This window comes from Boleophthalmus pectinirostris, unplaced genomic scaffold, assembly GCF_026225935.1.
Source record: "Boleophthalmus pectinirostris isolate CB_2022bp ecotype Guang Dong unplaced genomic scaffold, ASM2622593v1 HiC_scaffold_8, whole genome shotgun sequence".
Taxonomy (NCBI): Eukaryota; Metazoa; Chordata; class Actinopteri; order Gobiiformes; family Gobiidae; genus Boleophthalmus; species Boleophthalmus pectinirostris.
Window position 1 is genome coordinate 38,160,698 of NW_026571515.1, and position 26,740 is coordinate 38,187,437.

Consider the following 26,740-nt stretch of genomic DNA (forward strand, 5'->3'; position numbering starts at 1 on the left):
CAACTCCAGGTATGTTTGTAATGAGAAAACATTATAACATAGATCAGAAAATAGCCTAATATGGGCCCTGTAAGAGGTAAAAGTTGGCAACGTAAAAGTGAAGAGCACTCAACTGAAAACAAATTAGAATGAAGTGAATGTTTTGGTCTTAGCTGACTCATCTTTGGCAAAGAATATCATGATTAAAAGTGCACTGTGTAACTTTTCTGGTGGAGGGTTTGCGTTCTGCTTGTCTCCATGATGATGTTATGGCTTTGTCTGGGATGTTCCACAGTATGGCATTAAGCAAATATATCATGTATTTGATTAATTAGGTGTTTATATTTCTCGCATTCTTACTGTGAGTGGGAATCACTTCTCCACAGCTCTGACCTGTAACTGGGCCTGGTGATGTGGCCTGCTTGTCTCCACAGAAATAGTTAAATTAAATGCCATACTTTAGAACATTTCAGGGAAAAACAACATGGAGTCAAGCAGGTGATGGACCCTGTACCAGAAAAGCTACACAGTGCAACTTTAATTATGAATCTGGTAGATGTTGATATAGATACTGTTATAATATTAGAAACATATTGTTTATAGAGTCAAAAAAATATTGGGAAAGGTACTAGTAGTTTGTGATTTAATAATATGCCTTGAAATATAGGCTGGGATTACAGCCATGGAGCTGAAAATCACTTTTAGATCAACTCAAATATAACACTGCCCTCTGCTGGTGAAATGACAGATCAGAGCAACAAAACAAAGACTTTTAGAGAAGAATGTTACTAGAGATAGGCAAATATATCAGTTGGCCAGTATTTGCACTTTTCAGCTCACTGACTATCAGTAGATTTTATCAGCCATCAATTTCTCTGCGAAAAACAACAAATACAAAAAGTATTCTAAATGTACACTATTGTTAAAGAAAGAGAGCTGCAGTAAATATCAGAATGAAACACTTGAGAACATAGAAGTTATGTAATCAGCTTTCAACAGCTCAAATCATATAGCCAAAAAAATAACAAAACATTTCCCAGCAGTGCAAAGAAAATGTACACATTATAAATACTGACCCCCAAAACATATTTTCCCATCTATCATATATTAAGTGAAAAGTCGTGACAGGGCTACTTGTCACTACTATCCTCAAATAGCCAAACTGGATATGTCCTGCTCAGAGAATCAAGGACAGTAGTTTTGGATAGTTGGATAGAATTGGGGAATGAATCCAATTAATTTGATTCATTTGGATTTTTAATAATCGACATTATGAAAATTTGCAAAATCGTGAAATCTAGGACTATTCTGATACAAGTTTACTCCTGACTTTATTTGGTTGTTGTGCAATTACAATTAGATATCTATACAATTGTAACTGAAGGCAGTTTATAATTTCTTAAACATTAGCATATGTTCAAAATGAAAATGTAAAGAGCTTCTGCCATTTGAAAGACTAGCAGTCCCTGACTGGACTGTGATTCCAACTGATAAAAATCTAAATTGTGATCATCCAGTGTGTGTAAAAAAAACCCCCAAAAAAAAAAAAACCCCATGATATATATTTTTGACCATATTGCCCACCTCTATTGGATCCTATGCAGATTGAACTAGCAACTCTTCAGTGTGCAGTGACTGCACTGTACTGCACTGTACTGCACTGTACTGCACTGCACTGTACTGCACTGTACACAAAACTAGTGGTTAAACAAGTAAAATACTGGATACTTGAAACTTGAACTTTTATTGGAGAGTGTAAACCTTAACAGAGTAACAGGTCAAGTACTGGAATGTCATCTACAAAGAAGTGAAACAAAACACTTTGTCTTTGTCAGATTTTAGGATAACAAAGTCTGTAGAAGCACTTCTGTTGGGATCATGTCCAGAGCACCAAAACATTTCCAATATTAAAGTCCGTTAAAAGGAAATTGCTGGTAAGAGACTTCAGTACTGTGTGCTCTGATGTGCTGTTGTGCTTTGTCCAAGTGGTAAAGGTAAGGTATGTTTATTTGTCCCCTGCATTTGACCCATATTGTCCTCTGCATTTGTCCCACCCTCCAATGTTGCTTGGGAGCAGTGGACGACCATAGTGCAGCACCGCGGGACCCTTCTTCAGATCTTGAGCCAAGATACAAATCCTAATGGAGAGCCGAGGCCTGTTGTAGATTAATGACATTAGAGTCCCATATGGCCTGCTCTCAACATTCCCTTGTAGAATCTTAGTTTTCCGGCTCCAGTCAGATCAAAACTGTAGTTAGAAGTGACGTATGGTATGTCCTCATCACAGTCCTGCAAAAGAGAACAGAGAGACACATTTAAAGAGGAAATATAAGGCTATTGTACAATATAGTTAGAATCTATGACACCAGTGGATCAATATGTTGGACATTTGTAAATAGAACTATAGCAACACTTTCTGGAGGTGTCACTTGCACGATTTCAGAAAATAAAATCATACTTTCTCTCAAACACATTCTCCATGGAGAATTTCTGGTTTAAAACTCATGGTACTAAACAGACTTATGCTACACTGTGGAATGTTTGAGGAAACATCTCCATGGCGACAAGAAGGGGGCAGACCATCCACTAGAAAAGTTACATTGCCCCTTTAAGTCCCACAGCAGTTCCTATAGTGTGTGTAGTCTGACCTGTGTTGTGACGATGCAGGAGGGCAGTGAAATGGCTCCAAGAAGAAGACAGTTGACGTTTCTGAGGATGGACGGGTCGACTGGAGTTAACAAATAATACAAACCTCTAATCACGTCAATTCCTCGGAGAATACCTTCAAACCATACAAAAGGAAATTACAAATCAAACATTTTCCTGGGATCTTTTGAGGCACTTGAGGATCATAATTAACTGAAAAAAAAAACATTCTACCATCTGAATCGACCCTGGCACTTACCAAATCCCACACAGGGGCACAGAGGAGCTTGGGGCAGTAGCACCGGGCCGCCTCTGCTGGTGACTTTCTCTCCCACACAGCACAGCGCCACCAGGCTGGCATTAGCGGCGTAGAACATGTGACTGGGTATCACTTCACAGTGAAGTATGCCCAAAGCAACCGCACCATGTGGCACCTGAGGATTTAAAAACAAACTCTAGTAAAAAAATCCATTCTGGCATTGGCTTTACTTTATACTAGTGGTATTCATGTCAAAAATGTCTAATGCCTCAGATCTTAAAGATAATTACAGTTGATTCTGAAAGTTACCCTAATTAAAACAATGACTATCCTAAAACAAACAAAAAACAAACAATTGTACCTGGTATGGAGTAAGACTGTGCAGCGGTCTGACTGGTCCAGGGTCAGGAGACTGGAGCTGACTCAGATAAGCCAATAAAGTCAACTCTCTGAGTTCATTAGAGCGCTGGTGTTTCCTACAAAATTTTAAATAAACACAGATTAGAATAGATTGTGAATTAAACTGCAACTTTCCTACACTCAGTGACATTGTTCATTCTCTACAACATAAAATAACTATCATATAGCATGGCACTAACGAAAAACTACTTAACAGATTCAAAACATTAGGGCTAAAAAGGCAAATGGAACTACATAGAGCATGATCATTTGTCAAGTCTGAGTCCAGTCTACACTAAGAATCACACTGGAACATGACATATTCATATTCATTCTATTTAAGGGGTTGTCAAGGCATTTTCAGAGAAAAAGGAAAATCTGTGTACAGTTTACAATCACAATAAATATCATATCGCATATCATATCGGATTTGTATATTACTACTCCTGGCATCATTTTTAACAGCCTATTTTTTTCATTTGCGCAACTCTGTCAAAAATTATTATTAGGTACTATTTTATAGTAACCTTAACTAGCCTTAATCAAGCATGTAGACTTAATTCATAATGTACAAATAGTCTATTAAGAATGATTCAGGCTTAGTAAGTAATTAAAGGGTTAGGAGTTAAGGTTATAGATTAGGTTAGGTTGCTTTATTCGTACCCGTAGGTAAATTTGTTTTGCAGATTTGAGAGGCTGGTCCCACATTTCACATTTCATTCATCCACATTACGTACAATAAATACATAAAAAACACAATTACAGAATAAAGTGTTACAGTGCTCCAGTGCAGAATGGTTTTGTTCCATAAATAATTAGTTAAATTCATCCATCATGCTTGACTAAAAACACAATAAATATTAAATATATAAAAAAAAATGTTTTAAAACTGATAAATAAATAACAATTTATTCATAAGTACGATAGTAGCTGGAACAGCTGGCTCCTTTTAAAACTAGATCTAGATCTTGGGACTAAAAGCCTTTGACCAGAGGGAAGCAGCTGAAATGCTGAGTTTAATGGATCTTTAGTTTTAAAATACTCTGGAACATCCTCTATAACTGTCTTGAGTACAGTGAGTCCAGGCTGCTCTGAGGATGGCCAATCACATCTCATTTAACCAACTGATTCAGGGAGGTAAAATGATTTTAATTAAGTTCTAACTACATATACTAAAAATAAATCTATTTGTTTATTTAGCTATATTAAGGCTAATTAAGTGTAGTTATTGTTACAATTATTATATTTTTAAATAATACCCAAAAGAATTAGGCAAAAGTAAAAACTTAAAAGCATACCCCCTCAAGTTGTATAAATAAAAAAGACATTCCCTCTGGTGGCACTTTTTGGTCTTTGTAATAACTGAGAACCTGAGTGAGTGCAAAAATAAGACAACATGATTCTTACGCTTTGCCTTGTGTTCCCACTCCCTCAAACTCAGATTGCACAGGCAGGTGGATAAACGTTTTGGGCAGGTTGGAGCTCTCTGTGAACTCGTCCAGGGCAGACTGAGCGGGAGGGTGGGTCTGATAGCCCTGTGTGCTCCTCAGGTACTCTGGTGTAAGACAGGGGCACTGATGGGTTCCTCCATGACCCAACTGCACCACATGGGAAACGGGGAAGAAGCGAAGCATGTCCACAAGCAACTGGAACCCAAAACCTGCACACAAGAAATAAGAATGAATATTAGTACAGGAATGAGAGGGTGCAGATGATAGAGGTCTGAGATCAAATGTGGTGTATTTGTACAGAATTCCTGGTTTAAATGCTTAAATAATGAGTTTAATCCAAGATTATTTGCGCACACATGAACAAAACAATACTACATTTATATTAGAATATTAACATTTATGAAAACACAACAAAATATCATGATTAAGGTTAACTGCCTCATTAATGAATACTTAAAATATTTGATAATCATTAGTTGGACCACAAAGCCATGTGCTGGAAAATTAGGTTTTATCCCAAAGGCAGTATTGTTATTGAAAAATAAGGATTCTGTGACATTTGAAGGTTCATTATATAACTTCACTGTGTCCATGAAGATAATATTGCCTTGCCTGGAATGTTCCATAGTACAGCATTATATTTTGTCCATCTCACATACTGCAGATCATTCCTGGTTAGCAAAACAATGTGGCAAACCCTTCACCAGAAAAAGCTGCGCAGTGGACATTCAGAGAGAAATAATCAGTAGCTAACTATCAAAAACAAATGCAACCTAATCAACTGTTACAAGAATGAATTATTGTTTTCTCCTCCCAGCCCTAAAAACAAATCATTTAACACGTATCCTTTATCAGATGCCCCTAACCCACCTTTGACCCAGCCCATGGTGTTGATAATGAGAGGACCCTCTCCACTTTGAGTCCGTCTGTGCCATAGAGACTTGAGCGCCTCCAGGTAGCGGTCCAGGTCCGACTCACAGGATGACTGCCCGTAGTAGATCATGTGCTCTGGGTTGCGCTGGTGTGTGAACGGAGGACCTACAAAACATAAGCATGAATTAAGGAAGTCATGTATTTATTTTATAAACAACATTTTGGGGACTTTTTCCCATTAAAACAATATTATGGCAACGGTCATAATTTTTCATCATTCTGAAATCCATGGCCAGCAGTTAAATCTCAACCAGGAGCAGATACCTACCAAAACAAGTCCTAAACAAGAACTACGGTAATCAAAGGACATACGTGTGCATACAGTTTGATAATTTGATAAGGCTCATTCCTCATCCCAGTTTCAAAGCCGCTGAAGACAGTAGTGTCACTGTTACATAATATTTTTGAGCATGAATCATGCTTTAATAGTCCAGGTGGTCAGTTCGTATTTTGCAGATTTTGTCCAAAACACAAAACATTGCTCTTTTCTGCGCCTTGCGTCTGACCTCCAAAATACAGCTTGTACAACACTTGGCCCACTTTGAGTCAACAAGTCCTAATCCTGATCCCTCCATCTTCACTTGTGTACCTTGTAAAAGTGTTTCATAATTCACCATACCCAAAAGTGGTTCTGTAACGGTTGTCAAACATAAACAGCCAGCTGGGGTGAATTCTGTTTGTCCAAGGTCTGCCTCCAAATACGCCACACTCCCAGTGCTGCAAACACACAGATGTTTGTCAGAACTTCGAGAAATATAGATCTAAAGTCATATACTTCTTGTCAACTCATCAATATTCAAATTACAGCCAAACAAACTGTAATTCATAACAACAACTTACTGATTTAATAAAGTATTGATGAGAATTCGGATAAATGTCGACTTGCCCACGTTTTTGGCTCCACAAACCAGGATAACAGTGCCATCCATATCCGCTAGAAAAGAAAATTATATAATGAGAACAAAAATATTGAAATTAAAATAACAAAGTAACTTCCTAATGACGCACCTTTACAAGCATTGACAAGAGTGTTTAGCACATTCTTGATGCTCTGGGAGAATTTGATGCCTTCTATGTTACTTGAAAGAGGGATTATACCAAGACCATTCAGTGGAGTGTCTAAAACAGCTGACAGAAGCTCATTCTGTAAGACAAAAATTTAAATGGGATTAAAAATGTATAACTAATGAGTTAACTCTTAGTAACTGTCAGAAAAGCCGTAAATAGAACTGCATACCACTGGAGGGCTGAATAATTCACTAAGGGCTGGGAAACTGGACAGAAATCTCGTCAGGGTTGACTCCATTGGCTCCAGTAAAATGATGGAAGAGTCTCGAATCACTTTTCCAGCCAGCTTCTTTCTAGATCCTTAAAAAGAAAACAAGAATCCCAGTCATTTCCAAAACATGATGCAATATCAATAGACAGAACCAATAAAATGTGTTGTAACTGGCTAAATTTAACATTAAAGAACAAATAATATTATAAACAAGAACTGAAAAAACAAAATAAAACTCATGTTTTTATGAGGCAACAATGTTGTAACATGGTTAAAAGCTCAAAAAAGTACATTTTGTATAATATGTGTTCTTTAATAATAATTTATTTTAGAAAAATCCGAAATTGCTTGTTATTTGTTGTATTTTCAGAGTCTGTATAGTTTATTTTTGATTATGAATATCAAAATACAATTCTAATTATTTTAGTTGATTAGTTGTGATCATTCTGATTAATTGCAGTCTCATAAAAGTAAATTTTTTTTGTGTTTACCTGACGTGAGATAGTCCCTGAGGACGTCTGCGAGGTGGGCGGAGTCTTCACTAAAGTGTGTGTTTTCGGTCTCCATGGCTCTGACGGAGATGGGGCTGTGTGAGGCGGGAGAGAACAGAGGGTACGGCTGCTGGCCCTCCTCTATAGTGAAGCCCATCACCTCCACACGGCCGTACAGGCACGTCAGAAAACACTTACCACGGAAACACAGGGTCTGAGGAGAGATCAGAGTCACCAAAACACCGTGAAATTATAATAGTGAATGGTAAATGGCACTCAAAGAGCTTTACAACAAAGAACCACTCACCCATTCACTCACACATTCATACACCAGTGTACACTGACACTGGGGGCAAAGTGGGTTAAGTGTCTTGCCCAAGGACCCAACAACACCATTCATCTGTGGGAACTCAGTCAATCATGTTTATGTCAAAAGCAGGATTCGAACTGCCAACCTTCAGATCAGTGGGAAAACACTCTACCAACAAAACTACTGTTGCCTGTAGTAGATGTGGTAGTAGTAGAAGTAAACAGGTCATGTTCACTGTGATGGTACTTACAAATAGTAATAGAGTGCAGGAAACAATATTACTCTACAGATTGATTTTTTTAATGAATAAAAAAGAAAAACAGAGTCATTACTTGGGCTGTCAGGCGATGACAATAAACTATGTATACATTTTTGTTGTTATAATTTTACTTATATTTTAAACTCCTGAACACCGTGTAGAGCCATCACTTAGAATTAGGATTTGTAATTAAGTGTAATTGGATAATAAGGATATAATAAACCTTTAAAAAAAATATTTGGTACTTTCTGATATGGAAAATCCACTAATGTACCAAGGACATGCTCAGTTCTTGTTATCTGGTCTATGTTGTCAGAGGGTATAATACTCTCTACAACAGATGCTTAGCCAGGCTTGAATGGACAAAACCCCAATGTGTTGAATGTTCATTTCTGCAGGTCCTGTACAAATGGTAAATATATTTCTCCAGGCTCTCTTGAAACAGAATAAATGCACACACACACACACACACACTGATACTTGCTGATATCACCAACATTCCCTGGGGTTGTGATGCCAACTGTAAGCACTGTCCTGTCTGAGGCTTTGTTAGAATTTTACCTGAGCTTTAATTTAGCACAATCTGACCAGAAAGAACTGATTTAACTAGAACTACAGCAGATGAGATGACTTGTTGTTAACCAAGTTTGTCTCTGTTTTTCAGTTAGTCACTCTCACCCTTTGTTTCTTTCTTTCTTTCTTTTTTTTTTTTTTTTTTAAATCAAACACCTAAACAGGAGTTTTCTGACTATTTTAAAACTTTTTTGGCTGTGTTTACTAATGTTGTGTATTGTGTAACTGTGGAAACTCCTGAACATTCCACCATAAAGGTACATGTAGAACACCCCTAGTGCAAAGTATCAATACAAATTACTCTGATTCCTACCTGATCCTTTTGCATGACCACGACTGCATGATTCTTCTTATCGTCTCTTACAGCGCAGTGGTGAAGCGCACTCCCCTCTAGTCTCCCGGGTTTAAAAAACTGCTTATCATCTTTAAACTCTAAACCATTTCCATGGTCATCAAACTCTGAAAAGCTGTTTGAGTCCATCTCCTCCGCCTCTTCCGCTGCAGAGCCAGAATTCCCATTAGTGTGAGTGAAAAACTTCTGTGGTCCAGTCTTTTTAGAATCAGAGACCAATTTTGGTTTAGTCTCTAGTCTTTTGAGGTTAGTTTTTTTCTTCGTTAAGACCTGGTGTTCGTTAATTAGTCGGGCCATAGCGGGACTAGAGTTTAGCTCTGATGAGGTGACAGTTGTTGCTCTGCACCGTTTAGTTCTAGCGTCTTTCCACTTCTGGGATTTGCCCGGTCCTTTACCATGTGAGCTCCTTTTGACCTTCATACTGAAAGATGTTTAGGCATCAAACAAAACAAGAGGAAGGTCTGAAAACAGAAGGATAAAGTTATATCACAAATACAAACAATACAAGTGGACATTATATTGAGTATTATCTATAATATAACACTATATCAAAATGCATCAGAACCTGCTGACTGAAAAAGAATGGAGCAAACTTAAACCATGTGTCAAACAGTGATACACACAATGATATTTCTGTATGTTTGTGGGCCATAATAACAGCTGATCCAAATTTGTCCAATTCCTTATAATGTATACAATTATACTTCTATTATCATGCTAAGCTTTTTAGTTTAGTTTAGTCTTTATTTGAAGTATGTACAGGCACATTAAATAAGTCTGATATTATGTAAAATTCACTCTTGTGAGCTTTATGTCATATTACAATGTTGTTACTTCCACAAAAACATGATTCCGATGTTTTCATTCATTCACACATATTTGAGTAACCCATTATTATAAGTTTGTCAACATCTCCAAAGCTCAAAATGCTCTGTTCCACCTTGTGATGTCATGTAGGGGTTTCCAAGTTAACAGCTACATTTTACATTTACCTAGAGATTGGTATATCTAGCACTGAAAATATTCAAATTATTTTAGTGAAGGTGTATGAAGTATAAACACACAGTGGAGCACTTCTTGTATTACCACATGACATCACTAGGGTGACCAGATTTTCAAAATCAAAAGCTGGGATGCCTCCAGCTTGGGGTGGTTGGTAAAAAAATTAAATTGTAAAATGAGTGCATAATTAAGGAAAACTGTTATGCTTTTGGCCCATTCATGACTTACATGTAAGTCAGTATAGTCACATTTTCTCTTTCTTCTGCGTTTTTGTCATTTTTATGCAGCTTTTCTGTATTCTACTTAAACAAATGACAATGTATGCCTCTCTTTAGTGTTGGCAGGTTTCAAATTGGTCAAAAATAGGGACATCTGGGATATTTCTTGTATAAAACTGGGGCAAATCCCTGGTTTTCGATAAATCCACTGGGACAGGGGACAAAGGGCTCAAAACTGGGACTGTCCCGTGTAAATAGGGACGTCTGGTCAGCCTAGACACAAAGTGGAACAGAATATTTCCAGTTTGAGAACTCAGCCTAAATATGCAGGCTTTGTGTGTTAATCAAAAAAACTAAACAAAAAACAATAACAAAACAAAACTTCTTTGTTGTATTTATGCCAATAACGTTAAAAACATCAATAATAACTTAAGACGTCCTCTTAATTGCTAATATTATGCAGATGTATTCTTACACAAACCCTAAGAGCAAACCTAGCATCACAGTAAAATAGATTCATGCATGAAGTCAATAGCAACAGAGAAAATAATTCAACATATTGGTAAAGTGAAATGATCGGAGGCACGTTAACTGTTTCAACGTGACAACAAACCGCCACGGCTAACGATGTAAGAGCTAACTTGTCAATGCCCTTAGCAATGCAGAGATCAAACTTACCCACGGGCTGTGAGACGTGGGTGCAACAACACATACACGCGTTATTATATAGTACAACGCCACATCTACTTTATAATACGCTAAACATCACAAAGAAGACAAACAAGCCACCTGAAAGCAGCGCTCACTTAGCTTAGCTGCATGTGTCTCAGGTGAGCGACCGACCATGCACTTACCCGGAGTTTTCCTTCACCAAAAATAACAGCATAAACGTGTCAAAGTGAAACTAGTATTGTTAAAATTGTGAACGTATGAATGTAAAAGTATCCATTCTGATTTTCTGAATAAAGTACAGTCTTCTTGTTTCATAATATGTTACGTTTAATTAAAAAGGATCACAAATATCTTTCACGGAGTTAAGCGAGACAATATGACGTCACATCCTGTTCCTTTAGCGCTTTTCGGGCCCAGTTTAGCATCAAAACACTCGTGCATTTGACTCGTTTTTCTTTTAAATCATGTATTGTAAACTTTAAATCAGCAATGCGACATATGGATTGAATAAATATAATGGCGTAAACGTGAGACCGGGGCTTCTGGAGATGCACAGACCCGGTGCTTAGGGATCGTCTTGAAAGGTTTGTGTCTTGCAGTAAACGTGAGGTGCATAGCCAGGGATTTGACCATTTTCCATGACATGTCTGCAGTTTTTGTGGAATATTTGGAGTTTGCATGAACATGGATTGTTAATAATAAAATAGAGAGGACTACAGACTCATCTACAGCATTCACTATTTGTTTTAAGGTTAATAATACAAGCAGCTGTTTCTTGCAGGGCACAGTATGCAGCAGTAAATTAATGGATATTTTATGTTTTGAAAGCAAATATTGTTTTGGAAACCACAAAGTAAATAAAGTTGAGCCTTGCTGTAGACTGTCTATGATTTAACCATATATTGTGTTTAACAGGTTTTTACTGTGCATAGTAAACATGTGGGTACAAAGTAAAAGGAAAATTGGATAGGGAATTATTTGGGCTATATGAAAATTGTAATGAGTATGTCTTAGGCTGATCAGACATCCTTATTTACCCGGGACAATCCCAGTTTTAAGCCCAGTGTCCCCTGTCTCAACAGATTTATCCAAAACCATTGATTTGTCCCAGTTTTATACAAGAAATGTCCCAGGTGTCCCTATTTTTGACGAATTTGAAACCTGCCAGTAATAAAGAGAGGCATAAAATGTCATTTGTTTAGGTGAAATGCAGAATAGCTGCTTAAAAATGACCAAAACATAAAGAAAATGTGACTATACTGACTCACATTTTAGTCATGACAACAATTTTCCCTAATTATGCACTTGTTTCACAATTTTATTATTACCAACCACTACAAACTAGACTTGTCCCAGTTTTTTATTTTGAAAATCTGGTCACCCTAATATGTGTAGATGTACATTTTTTGGTAGAGGGTCCATCAGTTGTTGAGATGATTGCTATGCCTGGAATATTCCACAGAATGGTATTAAATTTATCTACCTAAATGGGTATCAAACCCACCTATATTATGTAAGTTACAAAGTAGACCTTTTATGGAGAATTTGAAAAATATTTTACTTCTCAAAAGAAGCAGGCAAATGTGGATAATATCTGTTGTCTTGTATTTCTTTGTTTACTATAATTTTCCAGCAGTACCCTAATTTGCTGTTCTTGTAAACAGGTGGTATCTGTGACATTTGAAGGATGTCCACAGCAGAGAGCCATGCACAGCGGGTCCTGTCTGTCCTGAACCAACAGAGGGCACTTGGTAAGCTATGTGACGCGGCTCTGAGCGCTCGTGAGGGGCTCGTCCGTCTGGCGCACAGGAACATCCTCGCCTGCTTCAGTGACATGTTCCAGGACATCGCACAGGTACGGAGGTCACGTATCAAACTATTTACGGGGCGCATATTATTATCATTACAAACAGACCTGGAGCTGTGTTTTGTTTCATGTTTAACACAAAAACCCTGCAGATTTAGGCTGAATTTATCTCTCAAACAGAAAACTATGTTCCACCTTGTGATGTCATGTAGTAATACAGACTCCATACACCTTCAGTAGAATCATTTGGATGATTTCTACCCTGGAATTGCCAGTCTCTACTGAACTAAGGGTAAAAGGCTGCTTGAACTTGAAACCTACCACTTCATGACATCACAGGACATCTTGAGCTTTCACACTCACTTAGTCCACTTCTTTATACAGTCTCTGTTCCAGACTGATACAACTCAGAAATGAAATGTACTTGGACTAAATCATGACTAAATGAGTGTAAAACAGATGTAAACCAGGACTGGTCAAACCTCAAATTGAACCACTTGACCTACACATGAAGTCAATTATCTGTACAATAACAAAAGGTTTGGAAAGGTCATGTATGATGGAAGGTGATGGATTGCATACAGGTCGATTCACTTAAAGTACATTTTTAAGTGGATACTTTTTATTTTTACTTCACTACATTTGAGAACAGGTAGCTACACTTTCCACTCCACTACATTTTTGAATTGGATTAAAAAGTTAAAGTATTTTTATTATTGTCTGAGAAGTACTGAAGGCTGAAGGGGTTGTTTTTAACATGTTCACTATTTGTTTCTTTTGAATAAAATTCTATTGAAGAAATTTCAGCACAAATCTTTATCAACATCTCAAGTTTTGTTAGATCTAAAAATCTACATGAAATACTTTTACGTTTTATTCTTTAAGTAACTGTACTTCAATAGTTTTTTATTTCAGTACTTTTACTTAAGTAGATTTTTTTCATTTGGTATTAAAATCGAGTACTTCTTCCACCACTGGTCTTACATCTGTCAGAAATCATCTTGTTAAAACCTTGCTCATGTTTTTTGTTTCTGCTCATAGTAAAGCAGCCTGATAGTGCGTCAGAGGTTATATAAAATAAATGAATGGTGGAGCCCTCTCTGCCCTCTGCTTTATCCCACGTGTGTGTCTGGCCCCTGGGTTTGGCCTGACGTCCCCTGCTCCTGTTTGCTCCTGTTTGCTCCTGTTTGCTCCTGTTTGCTCCTGTCCCTCTCCACACACTCAGATAATGTGAACATCTGTGGAGCGACCTCAAGCCAACCTCAGTGCAGCACAAAGGGCCGCTACAGATCTGTGCAGGGAGGAGGAGGAGGAGGAGGAGGAGGCTGCTTTCATGGACATGTCTCTTCTTACTAAAAGCATCTTGTAGTTAAAATGATTTGTTGTGTTATAATGTTGTGTCCTATTCAGTGGTGGAAGGTAACGAAATACAAAAGTAAAAGTACAATACTTCAGTACAATTTCTTGGTATTTGCACTTTGCTTACGTACATTTTACAGTGGATACTTTCTTTTTTTAATATTATTATTTTTATACATTTGAAAGTATGTTTCTGTACTTTACTCCACTACATTTTATATCTTGATTGGAAAGTAAAAAGTACTTTTCCTTTATGGTTTGAGACCTGCTGAAATGGCTGAGTCTTATTTTTAACATATTTATTTTGAGTTAACGTCATAACTTTGAATAAACCAAATACACAAAAACACTAAAACAGCTCAAAAAAATATTAAGAAATCAACTGAAACACTTAAAATCAGCTGAATCACAACATTTGATGCATTCATTCTTCTGAAAAGTACTTTTACTTTTTACTCTTAAAGTAAATTTTTAAACAGGTATTTCAATAGTTTTTCATGTGATACCTTTACTTGAGTAAATTGTTGCCCCTGTATCTGTACTTTTACTTGAGTAACAAAATTAAGTACAGTACTTGACTCACCAATATTTAACACACCGATCCTGCATATATGAGTTCTTCCCTCAAATAAAAAACACTCTGCTCCACTTTGTGATGTCATGTGGTAAAACAAGAGTGCTTCACTGTGTTTTAAAAATCCATACAACTTCACTTAAATAATTTGGATAATTTTAGCCAAAGAATTGCCAGTCTCTAAACCTCACATTTATTTGCTTTTGTACAGGACTCTGTGGTGGTCACTCTGACAGACTGTCCAGATGAGGGACTGGAGCTTCTGCTGGACTTCATTTACACAGGAGAGCTCCCACTGGACCATAATAACTGCCATGTGGTACAACTGGCAGCCACTAGCCTCTGTGTCCAGGACGTCATCTCAATGTGCCAACAGTTCAACAACCCCATCGAAGAGACTGTGAAACGCAAAAGAGGCAGGCCCAAAAAGAACACAACAACTACTAATAATGAAGTTTTTGAGAAGGAAAATCTACCTATTGCTAAAACAGATGAGGAGAATCTTGGAAATAAAGAAGACAGTAAAGTTGCCACGACAACTCGATCTGGTCGGGTGGTGAACTGCCCTAAAAGACTTGAGACAGAAGCACCTACTCACGAGCAAAATCAAGAAGTTCTGGTTTTAATTGAGGAGGTGGCGACGCCAAATCTTGAACAAGCAGCTGCTGAATGTGAGGTAAATCAGCAAATCACAGGGTCCCACACGATTCAGTACATGATGCATGGCTCATACGATACGATATGGAGATACATATTAGAACTGATATATTGATACTCTGCTATATATTGCTGTTTTAAGAACCAAATACAATTTAGCAACAGTATTTCTTTGTTAACCCATTATCTGTGCAAAGTTAATATGAAACACATCTATTTAAATAATCAAAACAGTGAATATGTCAAGTATATTGCATAAGCAAGTTTCCACTAAATAAGCATCCGAATTGTAGTGCGGTAAAAAAAATACTCTTAATGTTAGATAGAGCATAGAGTGAACAGATGAGGCTGGCTGAAATTCGGGAGAATGTTCTTTTTTGGGGGAAATTCATTAATATTTCTGCCAGAAGAAAAAAACATAAAAATCTAAAACTCAAAATGTCATTGTGGAAAAATAACAATGCACACATGTCGACCTGTGACTGATTTTGGGACTGTCCTGAATTTCTTGGGCGGTCTGGTCACCCTAATAGAGCAGCCTGTGATAATGATATTGTATCATTAAAATTAGTATCACGATATATCAATATTTTAATATTTTGCACACCTCTATTGCTCACAGTTGTGTTTTGATTGATTCATGCATGCTTGAGTGCAAAAAAGAATATAAAACAGTTTTCACCTACCCCCCACCTCTGCCCTGTGTATGTCATGCCTTGCTACTGTGAAATACCAGTATGAAGGGGTGGGATCAATCAGTTCTAGAGTTTGAACAGGAAGTCATTAGACCTCTTATCAAACCATTCTACATCAAGATAGCTGTTTGCAATGAATAACTTGTAAAGAAAATATATTTAGATATACTTATGTTATAGTTTAATACATAAATGCCCCAGAAAGTATACATTTTTGAATATAACTTTTTGAAAAAAAAAAAAAAAAAAAAAAGCACAAAGAAATCAATCAATGCTGAATCATCTCCCATTGGTAAAAACAAACAAAAAAAATGGATATGCATTCTAGATATTTAGGTGTAGTTTAGTACTTATTTCTTTTTTTTATTTAGAACTGCTTCATATTGTTTGGTTTTAATACTGCTGTTTTTGTCATGTAGCCCCCTAGTGGGCAGTCTGATCCAGATTACACGGCTCCTCTTGAAGACGAAGGGGACGACCCGGACTTTGAAGAATTTGTTGAAAACTCTCTTGATTCTTGGGATCATAATGACTCTGAGACTCCTGCTCCAACACCAGAGAAAAAGAGGAGGAAATCACAAACTAAAGCTGCCATAAACAAGAATGGAGAAAGCGGAGATGGAGGAGAGAAAGAAGGAGAGAATGGACAAGAAGGAGGAGAGACAGGAGAAGGAGGAGAAGGAGGAGAGGGAGGAAGAGTTCCATGTCCCATTTGTAATAAGAGTTTCAAGAGCAAGTACTACCTTAAAGTTCACAACAGGTACAGTATTTCTATCAAATGTATTTGATCAAAATTCAAAGTTTTTATTGATCCACAAGACAAAATTACATCTAATTTGCAGACCAAGAAAACTCTATGCATTAATGTTATTACTACAACATTAATGTCTTACTCAATTTGTCATTCACATGCCACAGTCGCAATAGGCAAGGGGAGTGAAGTGTCTTGCTCAAGAATACCACAACAATATGCAGTATTCAAATCAATATTCACACCAGCTGCAAATGCTTACTGTTGTTGTGTCCTTGAACAAGCTGAGTATATGGCACTTTACCTGTTTGAATGTGTCAGTGTGATAGTGTTATTGTTGATGGTTGAAGAGGGCTTTGGTGGAGTTTGGTAGCATCAGATTTCCCCTGGTGAAGAATGGGGGATCAGTTTGCTTTGATTTAATCTCTCCTGTATCTGTCTTCAGGCGGCACACAGGAGAAAAGCCTTTTGCTTGTGAAAAATGTGGAAAAAAATATTTCCGAAAAGAAAACCTACAGGAGCACGAAGCCCGAAACTGTGCTGTCACTGCACAGGTGAGAATCCAGATCCTGAGTTTGTTACATGAACTCATTGTATATAAATGTGTATCAAATACAATACCTTTAGGCATTACAACATGGGTGAATGTAATATTTGTACTGACAGGTGCACAAATGCCTGAAGTGTTGTGAAACATTTTCTCGAAAATCCCAGCTGACTTCACACATGGTGACTCACACTGGAGAGATGCCCTATGAGGTACAGCTCAGTACAAATAAACACAGATAAGAATTCAAGTTATGGAGAAAGATGATATGAACATGTTTTTTTTTTTTTTTGTTTTTTTACAGTGTTCCATCTGTTCAGAGCAGTTTATGCTGAAGAAACACCTGAACCACCACATGATGAGACTTCATGGTTTTCCAAAGCCACATGCAGTAAGTCACCTCTCTGAGATGCACAAGTTTAATGCCCTACTGTGGAACATTACAGGCAAAGCAATAGCATCCCCTTGAAATGTTAGAATGTAGTTAATATGTAATCAAGTTTAAAATTATAGATCATATTTCTGCAATCCATGTCATAAATCCTCCCTGTAAATATCTTGAAAGTTCTATATTATCTGCTCAACTCTTATGCAGTTGTGTTTTGAATGTGTTTTGTAGTGCCCCGAGTGTGATAAGTCCTTCATGTCGAAGAGTGAGCTGAGGATCCATGACTCGTCCAAACACAAAGGAGAGAAGCCGTTTGTGTGTGAGGAGTGTGGACACAGAGCCACCAGCAGGAACGGACTCAGGATGCACATCAAGGCTATTCACAGGTACACACATACTAACAATATGTCCCCAGAACATAAAGGTGCACTATGGGTCTTTTCTGTTAGTGTTTTCAGTCTGAATCGAGTCAATGATCAGCTTTCATTGTTTTAATGCAGAGATCTACAGCCAATCCTCTGTCAGTAAAATATGTGGTTTGGAGCAAACAGACTTGAGAAAAGACTTGTGACATTTGTTTGTGTTAAATGACACTGATTAAATGTCGGTATTGTTTATATTCAGGAAACTCATTTTATTTGTTTAGACAGTTGTAACCTGTGCCTAGCTCCAAATTTTAATAATCTGATTGAATACTTTTGTTGTTCCAGACATGACAAGCCTTTCGTGTGCTCTGAATGTGGCCGTGCGTTTACACAGAAGAACAACCTGAACATCCACATGCTGGTGCATTCAGGAGAGAGACCATTTCAGTGTCATGTGTGTGGAAAAACATTCAGGACGCAAGGTGAGGGGAGAGTCAGAGGCTGTGTGTGACGTTATAATTAGGGATTAATTAGGGATGGGTAGCATTGTGATTGTGATTATGTAAGTTCAGTTAAATAAAAAAAAAAAGTAAAACACAACGGATTCCAGGCACTCCAAAACAGTAGAAAAAATTAACACATCGCAAGCCCTGATGAAGACCAGTTAAGGTCGAAACATGTTGGCTTTGGCCATTCAAATAAAGGCCTTTTAATTATATTTTTCCTCGTGCGATGTGTTAGTGTGCCTGGAATCCGTTGTGTTTTGAGTTTTGATCCTTTTTTTCCAAGAGCACCCTCTATTTGCTCTTACTGATTGGAACACCTGCAGCAAACAGCCACATTTTTGTTCTTTCTCCCAAAAAAAAAAGTACATGCACTAGCCCATGTATTAGTCAAATTGTGTCAAAATAAAACTTAACACTGACTAAACCAAGACCAGATCAGTAAATTCTTGAATAAAATCTACCTTTTTGTCAATTTTTCTTTAAAAAAGAGTAAATCTCTATAAAATGCAAAAAAAAAAAGTGTGTTGCAACGTTTTTTCTTTTGCAATATATTTTATTGTGCCTATTTTTTTGCGATATATTGTGTAGTCCTAGCATGAATCCAGCTTTTTCAGTTCTAATACATTATCTTGCCTAATTATCTACCAATCACCAGTAACTTTAGAACTGTTTTGTATAGATAAAAGTCCAACCATTATGCCTTATTACTTCAATTTATAGGCCCAACCAGGATAGCAGCTTAAATTAATATTTAGGAATTTATACCCATCTCAAGTTTTTTTCTGGATTAGTTTAGTTTATTTTGTTTATTTTACAGGAAACACGTACAGGAGCATTAATTAAAGAAAACACTGAAGAGAGGCTTTGTACCAGAAAATAGCGCTCCGATCAGCACCGATATCTGATACCAGTATCAACATTTGTGAATTTGAGATATTTCTTCATACAATGTGAATCTTACATGGAATCACAGCTTTTAGGGTTATATTAGGATTAGTGTAATCATAGAGGTTGTGTTTATGTTATGTTTATGTTAATTTGATTTCATTGATATGAATAACGGCACCAAAATTCTGAAAAATTGGCAAAATTTTTTTATTTATACTGACAGAGAAATGCTGAATTTTGTGCCAGTTTTTGTTTCATGTGGACAGACATAGTAATTACAGAGATATGAACCCTAAACCAGGTCAACATATCTGCAATCTGTCAACAGAAAATTCCACCACAGAATTGTGCTCCAGCTCAGTTTAAACTCTCGGGCTTCTACGATGTTGAGGTGTGATAAGAACACAACTTGTTCTTGTGTACTGCAGGCACTCTGGACAAGCACTCGCGCACACACACAGGGGAGCGGCCCTACAGCTGTGAGGTGTGTGAGCAGCGCTTCACTGAGAAAGGGGCCATGCTCCGACACATGGAGAGTAAACACCAAGAGGGACGCCCACACCCCTGTAACATCTGTGGAAGAACGTTTAAAGGCAAGATAATAACCAGCAGGCTTGCTATGTACTGTGTGTACTATGTGTGTACTATATTTTACACGTCTGTACCTAAAGGTGCACTATGTAGCTTTTCTGGCCATTGTCTCTATGGAGATGTCAGTGCTTTGCCTGAGATGTTCCACAATATAGTGTTAAACTTCAGATGATTTTCTTCTCTTAAAAATAGCTTGAAAAGCATGTATTCTTACAGTGAGCAGGCTTGCTTCTCCACAGATCTGACCTGTAACTTGGCCTCGTGGTGTAACCCGTTTGTTTCCATAGAGATATTTTTACAATACTGTGGAACAAAAACAATGATATCTTCCTGGAGACAAACAAGTGGCTGACCCTGTACCAGAATATTTAGAAAAAGTTCCTTTAAAGTTTCTGATCAGGTGTTGACTATGGATTTAAGGTTTTATTATTGCTCATATTTTAAGACTCAAGAGATACAGTTTTCTCTTGAAGATCTTTTATAGATAGTCCCAAAATGATGACAAAAAAATGTTTTTCTGATATTTTCCCTTCTGTCTTCAGCTCGAGAACAGCTGCGAGTTCATTTGAATCGGCACAAGGGTGTGAGAAAGTTTGAGTGCATAGATTGTGGCTACAAGTTCACCCGACAGGTTTGTGTTTTATACTGTGTTTTATACTTTATTACAATATAACATTTATTACACTGCATAATGAAAGTTTCATTATTTGAACTTCAGTAAGCAAATAAACTGTACAGAAAAACACAACATTATTGCAATAGAGAAAAACTTTGGAGAAGGGCCTTTTTCTTTTCTTACTGTTTTGCCTGTAATGTTCCACAGTATGTCATTAGAGAAAAATAGGTAACATCTCTAGGCCTGTGGAATCAATTCTGAGTCAAATAGCTCAAAGAATACATTTAAAACATCAATCAAAATACAAAAAAATAAAATCTAATAAAAAAAGTAAAATAAAATAAAATAAATACATTCACAATCCAACTATTTGTGTAATCATGTAAAATATCCGTCTTTGCCTCCTTTGAAACATTTTGTTTTGTTCCTTGTCTATCTCAGTTTTGTTTGATGTCAGCCTTCTCGTCAAGGAAGGTCAGGGAGTGCAAACAAGAAGGCTGGAATCGTAACCAAAAAAAAACAACAGCATCACAGAAAGCTGAGAAAGATGTGGAACAAAAATAAAAGACGAAAGAATAATTTGATTGCAAACTTTATTTATTTATTTATGTATTTATATATTTAGATTTATAATTTTATGCTGAATTTTATGTTTTAAAAGCATTTTTTGAACTGTATGACTGAAAATTTATTCCATATAGGCCAAGTTACAGGTCAGATCTGTGTAAAGGTGACTCCACTCCATGTAAGAATTCATTTTTTTCAGATACATTTTGGCATTAAAAATATCTGTAATTTAATATCGTGACATTTGTTTAATGAAATATTTTAGAAACATTCCAGGCAAAGCAATAACATTTCCATGGAGACAAGCAGGTGACTCCCCACTAGAAAAGTTACTTAATGCAACTTTAAATACTTACCACCTTCTTACTTCTTTGAAAATCAAGTAACACAGCTTTATCATGTACGATGTTTTGTTTTTCTCTCCTGCAGTCCAAATCAAAATGTATCTCTAGTTCAGAACCAAATAATTTAATTAAATTTTTACAAATTTTATAATGAATGTTATTTTTTTTCTTCAGGCCCATTTGCGTCGTCACACTCTGGTGCACAAACGAACCGAGAACTACAACCCGAAGGAGAGGAAATTCAGAAACATCATAGTGGACGACTTGGACAATACTTACGACGCAAACACTTCTGCTCAAATAGTCCAAGATTTACTCAAAAAGAAGTCAAAACCTGCAAAAAAGCCTCAGAAATTACCTAAAAAGACTAAAACAGCGAAGAAAAAAACTACCAAAGACAGTATTGAGGACTTGAGTGACCATTTGTTTAGCGACACGAGTTCAGATTCAGATTATGAGGAAGGAGCGGAAGAACTGAAAACCAAAAAGAGAAAGAAGACAGAAAAAGTGGAAAAGATGGAGGGTTTAGAGAGCACTGTGGACATGTCGGACATAGCAGAAGAGATGACGCAAAGCAAGGATGAATAATAAAGATACTAATATTTTGCAGGGAGTCACGCTGGGGGTGTTCTGCATGTACCTTTAATGGTTGAATGTTAAGGAGTTACCATGGTGACACTGTGCCATTAGCAAACACAACCAAAAGTGTTAGTCTGAGAACGCAAGAAAAACTACAAAATGGATTTTAACAAAACATTTAATCAATTCAAGCATTCACTGTCACAGTTAAGTGTTTGATTTTCAACAAAAAAGGTGAGAGTGACTAACTGAAAACCTGTTGGCTGCGAGTGACTGTAGTTTTATTTGAGAGGCACTTGTTTACTAGCCTGATTCATCAGTCATCATCAGAGTTTGCTCGACGGTAGACAGATACTTTTTTTATTTAACCAATCGCTGCTATTTGATCATGATGTATGTAATGCGCCAAATCCTGTAGGAAAAAAGGACAATAACGTCTTTCCCTTTTATAAAATTCACCAAACATTCTCTTTGTTCTGGCTTTAAATTCTCGATCTCGGAATCGATGCCAACACAGAATGTCTGTCTTCGTCTACATCCATCTCGAACTCTTTGTTTACTGTTGTGCTGTTCCAGAAACGGACCCAGACAGGCGCAACGAGTTTGACGTCATGGCTTCACAGCTCTTCACTGATTGGCTGGTGCGTGGTCTGTAACATCCTGGGTTCGTGCAAACCGTCTAATGTATTCCGATTCCTGACCTAACCGCTGGAGAGAAATTAAATTGAGTGGAGGCACTACATGGCGCCAGCCTGACTACTTGTTTACAGCACGCATCAACTCACCTACTGTAGATCCAGCTAAGCATCACACTCCCAGGTAATGTGGATGCCATGCCAGTTCCTAACAGTCCAATCACAGCTAATTTGTATCACCCCATCTCGACTTGAAAATTCTCATATCATTCAGAACAAAATCTAAATCTTCTTTTACCTGACATTTTTATACAGCAGTTTTTCACCTTCAAGGCACTAAAAGTGCTTTACAACAAACTCACCCAGGTACACTCACATACACCAGTGTACACAGACACTGGGGGGCGAGGTGGGTTAATTGTCTTGCCCAAGGACACAACGACACTATTCATCCGTGGGACCTGGAATCAGAAAGGGCTAGTGGATCTGACTACTCATCTAATGATGTTTACTGTATGTCGAGAGTGGGATTGGAACTGCCAGCCTTCCAAATAGTAAACAAACGCTCTGAGCTACTGCTGCCCCAATAAAAATAACAGTGTAGTGCTTTTGATTTGCCAGTTCTCTGCCACATTATTATTCTTATATTTTATTTTTTTACTTGTAAGTTTGTTTTGACATGAATGGGGCATGTGTTTCTGTGATTGGTTAGTCCATGTGTCAATCATGCATAACTCGTAACATGGAGGAGACAGAATAAGGTTCCAGATAATAGACTCTGTATATAACTGGACATAGCCGCCTCGTTCCAAATAGGAAGTGAGCATGGAGGTGTTTCCGGCTCCATCGACTCCAGCTCCAATCCACTTTGTATTAAAAACGTCACCCCTCTCGCTGTAACTTCATCATTTCTTCTAACTTCAAAATGTCCGCATTAACCCTCTCTGCATGATCCTTGTGTTTTAATTTTACCAGCAAATCAAGTCCTATTCTGAATATGGAACTCGGCTCCGATTTCGCTCATATAACTGCTACTTTCTGTGAGCTTCATTTGACTGGAGCCGAATGTTATGGGTGACACCACACTCTCTTATTCCACTTCTTTATACCGTCTATGTTCCAGAAATATTCAAATGTAATATGCACAGATGTTGACCCTTATCATTATTTGTTTGGGATTAGCTCCGCAAACTTGCCATATTGTGTTACAGTGTCATTTTTATTTAATTGGCCCTCGCCACTAACAAAGTTAGGGGCGAGGGGTATTGTTTGTTAGTGGCGAGGGGTATTGTTCTTCGTCGGTTTCTTTTTTATTCCCTTTTCCGACCAAACGATCGCATTTTTGACCCCCTGAACATGGACGAAAAGTCCCCAAACCGGGGTCCAGATCGATCGGCCCGGCGAAAAATTCGATAAAATGGGCATCGCAACAATGACCCGAGTGACCCGACTCAACAGCGCCACCTAGAATTCGACCCCTATGGGAGTGGGGACAGGCAAAGTTTGTCGCAGGGAAACGAAATTCGGAACAGTGATAGAGAACAATGAGACAAGCCAAAAGATGAATTGGAGCATGACCCTATGATGAACAGGAAGTCGGCCATATTGGATCAAACATTCGGCGCCGTTTTGACTTGGGGGTCTACAAAAAGATTCAAGTCCCCGGGGTTTGGTCCAAATGAGCTCAGATTTGACATGTCACATCTACAGACATGAACTCACAGAAGTTGCCAAATTTTTTTGGGATACTCCTTACGGTTTGCCCGTAGCACACCGGCGAACAACGCCTTCATTTCCTGTTTTTTCGGTGACCTGTCACGGCCACAGGCATTGTCCTAGAGAACTCAAATTCTAATCACAATTGCGTGATCCAGACCTGAATGTAATGAAAAATGAAATTTAATAAAAGTGAACTCTATAGCGCCCCCTAGCATAGACATGAAACGTCAACATTATTGGATTTGTACCAAATTCGGGAATTAAATTCTGCCCATGATTACAAGCAAAAAAGTTTATTACAGACATGATGCATTTTCCACCATTGGCCAGCAGGGGCGCAAAGACTCCCCCAAAAAATAGTAAAAAAAATTATTATATGCCCATGTTTAATCGGATCGTGCTGAAATTTCAATCAGTAATGCATGATGTGAGCCTGAATATAATACACTACAAAACAGATGAAAAGTGAACACTATAGTGCCCCCTAGCATAGACATGACCTGTTAACATTATTGGATTTGGACCAAATTCAGGGAATAAGTTCTATGCATGACTATGAGCAAAACATAAATAACGGACATGGTGCATTTTCCACTGTTGGCCAGCAGGGGCGCATTCACTCCTAAAAATATTTAAAGGGGCATTATGTAATGTGTCTAATGGACGAGCTGTCGGCCTGGGCGGTGTCGGGAAGACAGGGTGGCGTGACGGGGCAGTCGCGAGTCCCAGGCGGTCGCGTGGGGGGGCGGTGCGTGCCGGGGCGAGGGCCACCATCGCCGCGCGCGGCTTTAATTATGTGTTGTTATTCATTCATTATTATTATTAGCTGCAATAGTTGTTGAGGCTGTGTGGTAGACGATAGGCACACAAGACAATAATAAAAGGTTGAGGTTTATTAAAAAACAATAAGTCCTGCCACTGGTTGTAAACATTAAACAACAGCCTCTCGTCAAAAACACCTCTGAACTAGAAATAGCCACGCATCGGACAGCACCAGGGCTGTAGTGAACGTGGTACGCGAGTCGCCGTTCTGTCCAGTCCTGTCCTATAGAGACCTGAGACTTGAGGGACCGGGACTAAACCAGGACTAAACCAGGACTAAACCAGGACCAGTGGCGGGTGATGGTATAATTTTTGGGAGGGGCACCAAGGGCAAAATTATAAATATATATTATGAATAATATATGTATTATATATATAGGCTGTAGTATTATAACAAATACCAGAAACAGACATTTTGGTTAGTATTGGCTGAACAGTATCGATCAGAGCACAATGAACAGCCAAGCGCAAACTTTATGCAACAACACAACGTAACACGCCGCTCACACCCAGACCCAACAACGTCAACAAAACTACAATAAGAAACATGAACACAGATGCCGCTCCTACAGCACACGACAGAACAACCAGAGCAGCTCCATCTCACCCACCAGCTCATTTACGCACTATTTAACTATTAACACTATAACACTATTTAACTATTAACACTATAACACTGTGAGGCTCCAAGTTCAGATTTGCCGCAAACTAATGAAAACCAGCCTCTTACCTTCTCCAGAGACTGAAGCAGAGTGTTTCCTCTATCCATTGTCCCACTGGTTCTGTTTCCAAAAGTTTACATATGTCCAATATGAAGAGATGACCATAATTCCAACACTGTCATCAAATTTGCTGATGACACAACTATTGTGGGGCTCATAACAAACAATGATGAAGCTGCTTACAGGGAGGAGGTCCTGACACTGATCTCCTGGTGTAAAGACAATGACCTGCATTTAAATACAAAGAAAACTAAAGAAATGATAATTGATTTTAGGAAAAACAAATGCATTCCCCATCACATTGGCCTCTACATCAACGGAGAAGAGGTAGAGAGGGTCTCCAACTTTAAGTTCCTGGGTGTGGAGATCAGTGAGAATCTAACCTGGAGCCTAAACACCATCAGCGTTATAAAGCGTGCCCAGCGGAGACTGTTTTTTCTACGAACACTCCGCCAGAACGGGCTCTCCCAGAAGCTCCTAACCAACTTTTACCGGTGCACCATCGAAAAGCGTTCTAACGTACTGCTGTACATCATGGTATGGAGCCTGCACAGCTGCTGAAAAGAAGGACCTGCAGCGAGTGGTGAGAACAGCTGAAAAGGTGGTGGGCTCCTCACTCCCGAACCTGGACACCATCTACTCTTCACGTCTCCACACATGGGCCTCCAACATTTTGCAGGACCCCACACACCCCGGGAACTGCCTCTTCCACACTCTCCCCTCAGGAAGACTTCAAACTCCCCTCACACGCACAAACAGGCTGCGCAACAGCTTCTATCCACGAG

At 38.1% G+C, this 26,740-nt stretch overlaps 2 protein-coding genes across 5 annotated transcripts; one reads left to right on the forward strand and one right to left on the reverse strand.

Moving 5' to 3' along the window:
* Positions 1-1,704: 1,704 nt before the first annotated feature.
* nol9 (nucleolar protein 9) lies at positions 1,705-11,219 on the reverse strand. Of its 4 annotated transcripts, none has more exons than XM_020918614.2 (13): positions 11,006-11,219; positions 8,893-9,392; positions 7,438-7,651; positions 6,905-7,035; positions 6,676-6,811; positions 6,508-6,601; positions 6,287-6,384; positions 5,605-5,772; positions 4,691-4,943; positions 3,246-3,360; positions 2,885-3,059; positions 2,628-2,761; positions 1,705-2,268 (listed from the first exon to the last, which is right to left on the reverse strand). In XM_020918614.2, exons 2-13 carry the CDS (start codon positions 9,349-9,351, stop codon positions 2,155-2,157), a joined length of 2,091 nt encoding a protein of 696 aa, XP_020774273.1. In that variant the 5' UTR covers positions 9,352-9,392; positions 11,006-11,219; the 3' UTR covers positions 1,705-2,154. The 4 variants fall into 4 exon arrangements, with proteins under 4 accessions (XP_020774273.1, XP_020774272.1, XP_020774274.1 ...); XM_020918613.2 differs by lacking the exon at positions 11,006-11,219 and adding an exon at positions 10,830-10,994; XM_020918615.2 differs by lacking the exon at positions 11,006-11,219 and adding an exon at positions 10,941-10,988.
* On the forward strand, positions 11,220-24,754 carry zbtb48 (zinc finger and BTB domain containing 48). Its single transcript, XM_055165998.1, has 12 exons — positions 11,220-11,407; positions 12,488-12,678; positions 14,775-15,239; positions 16,335-16,675; positions 17,112-17,220; positions 17,333-17,425; positions 17,518-17,604; positions 17,833-17,987; positions 18,312-18,448; positions 19,789-19,953; positions 20,494-20,582; positions 21,653-24,754. The coding sequence occupies exons 2-12, from the start codon at positions 12,511-12,513 to the stop codon at positions 22,064-22,066; spliced, it is 2,223 nt and encodes a 740-aa protein (XP_055021973.1). The 5' UTR covers positions 11,220-11,407; positions 12,488-12,510; the 3' UTR covers positions 22,067-24,754.
* Positions 24,755-26,740: the final 1,986 nt, after the last annotated feature.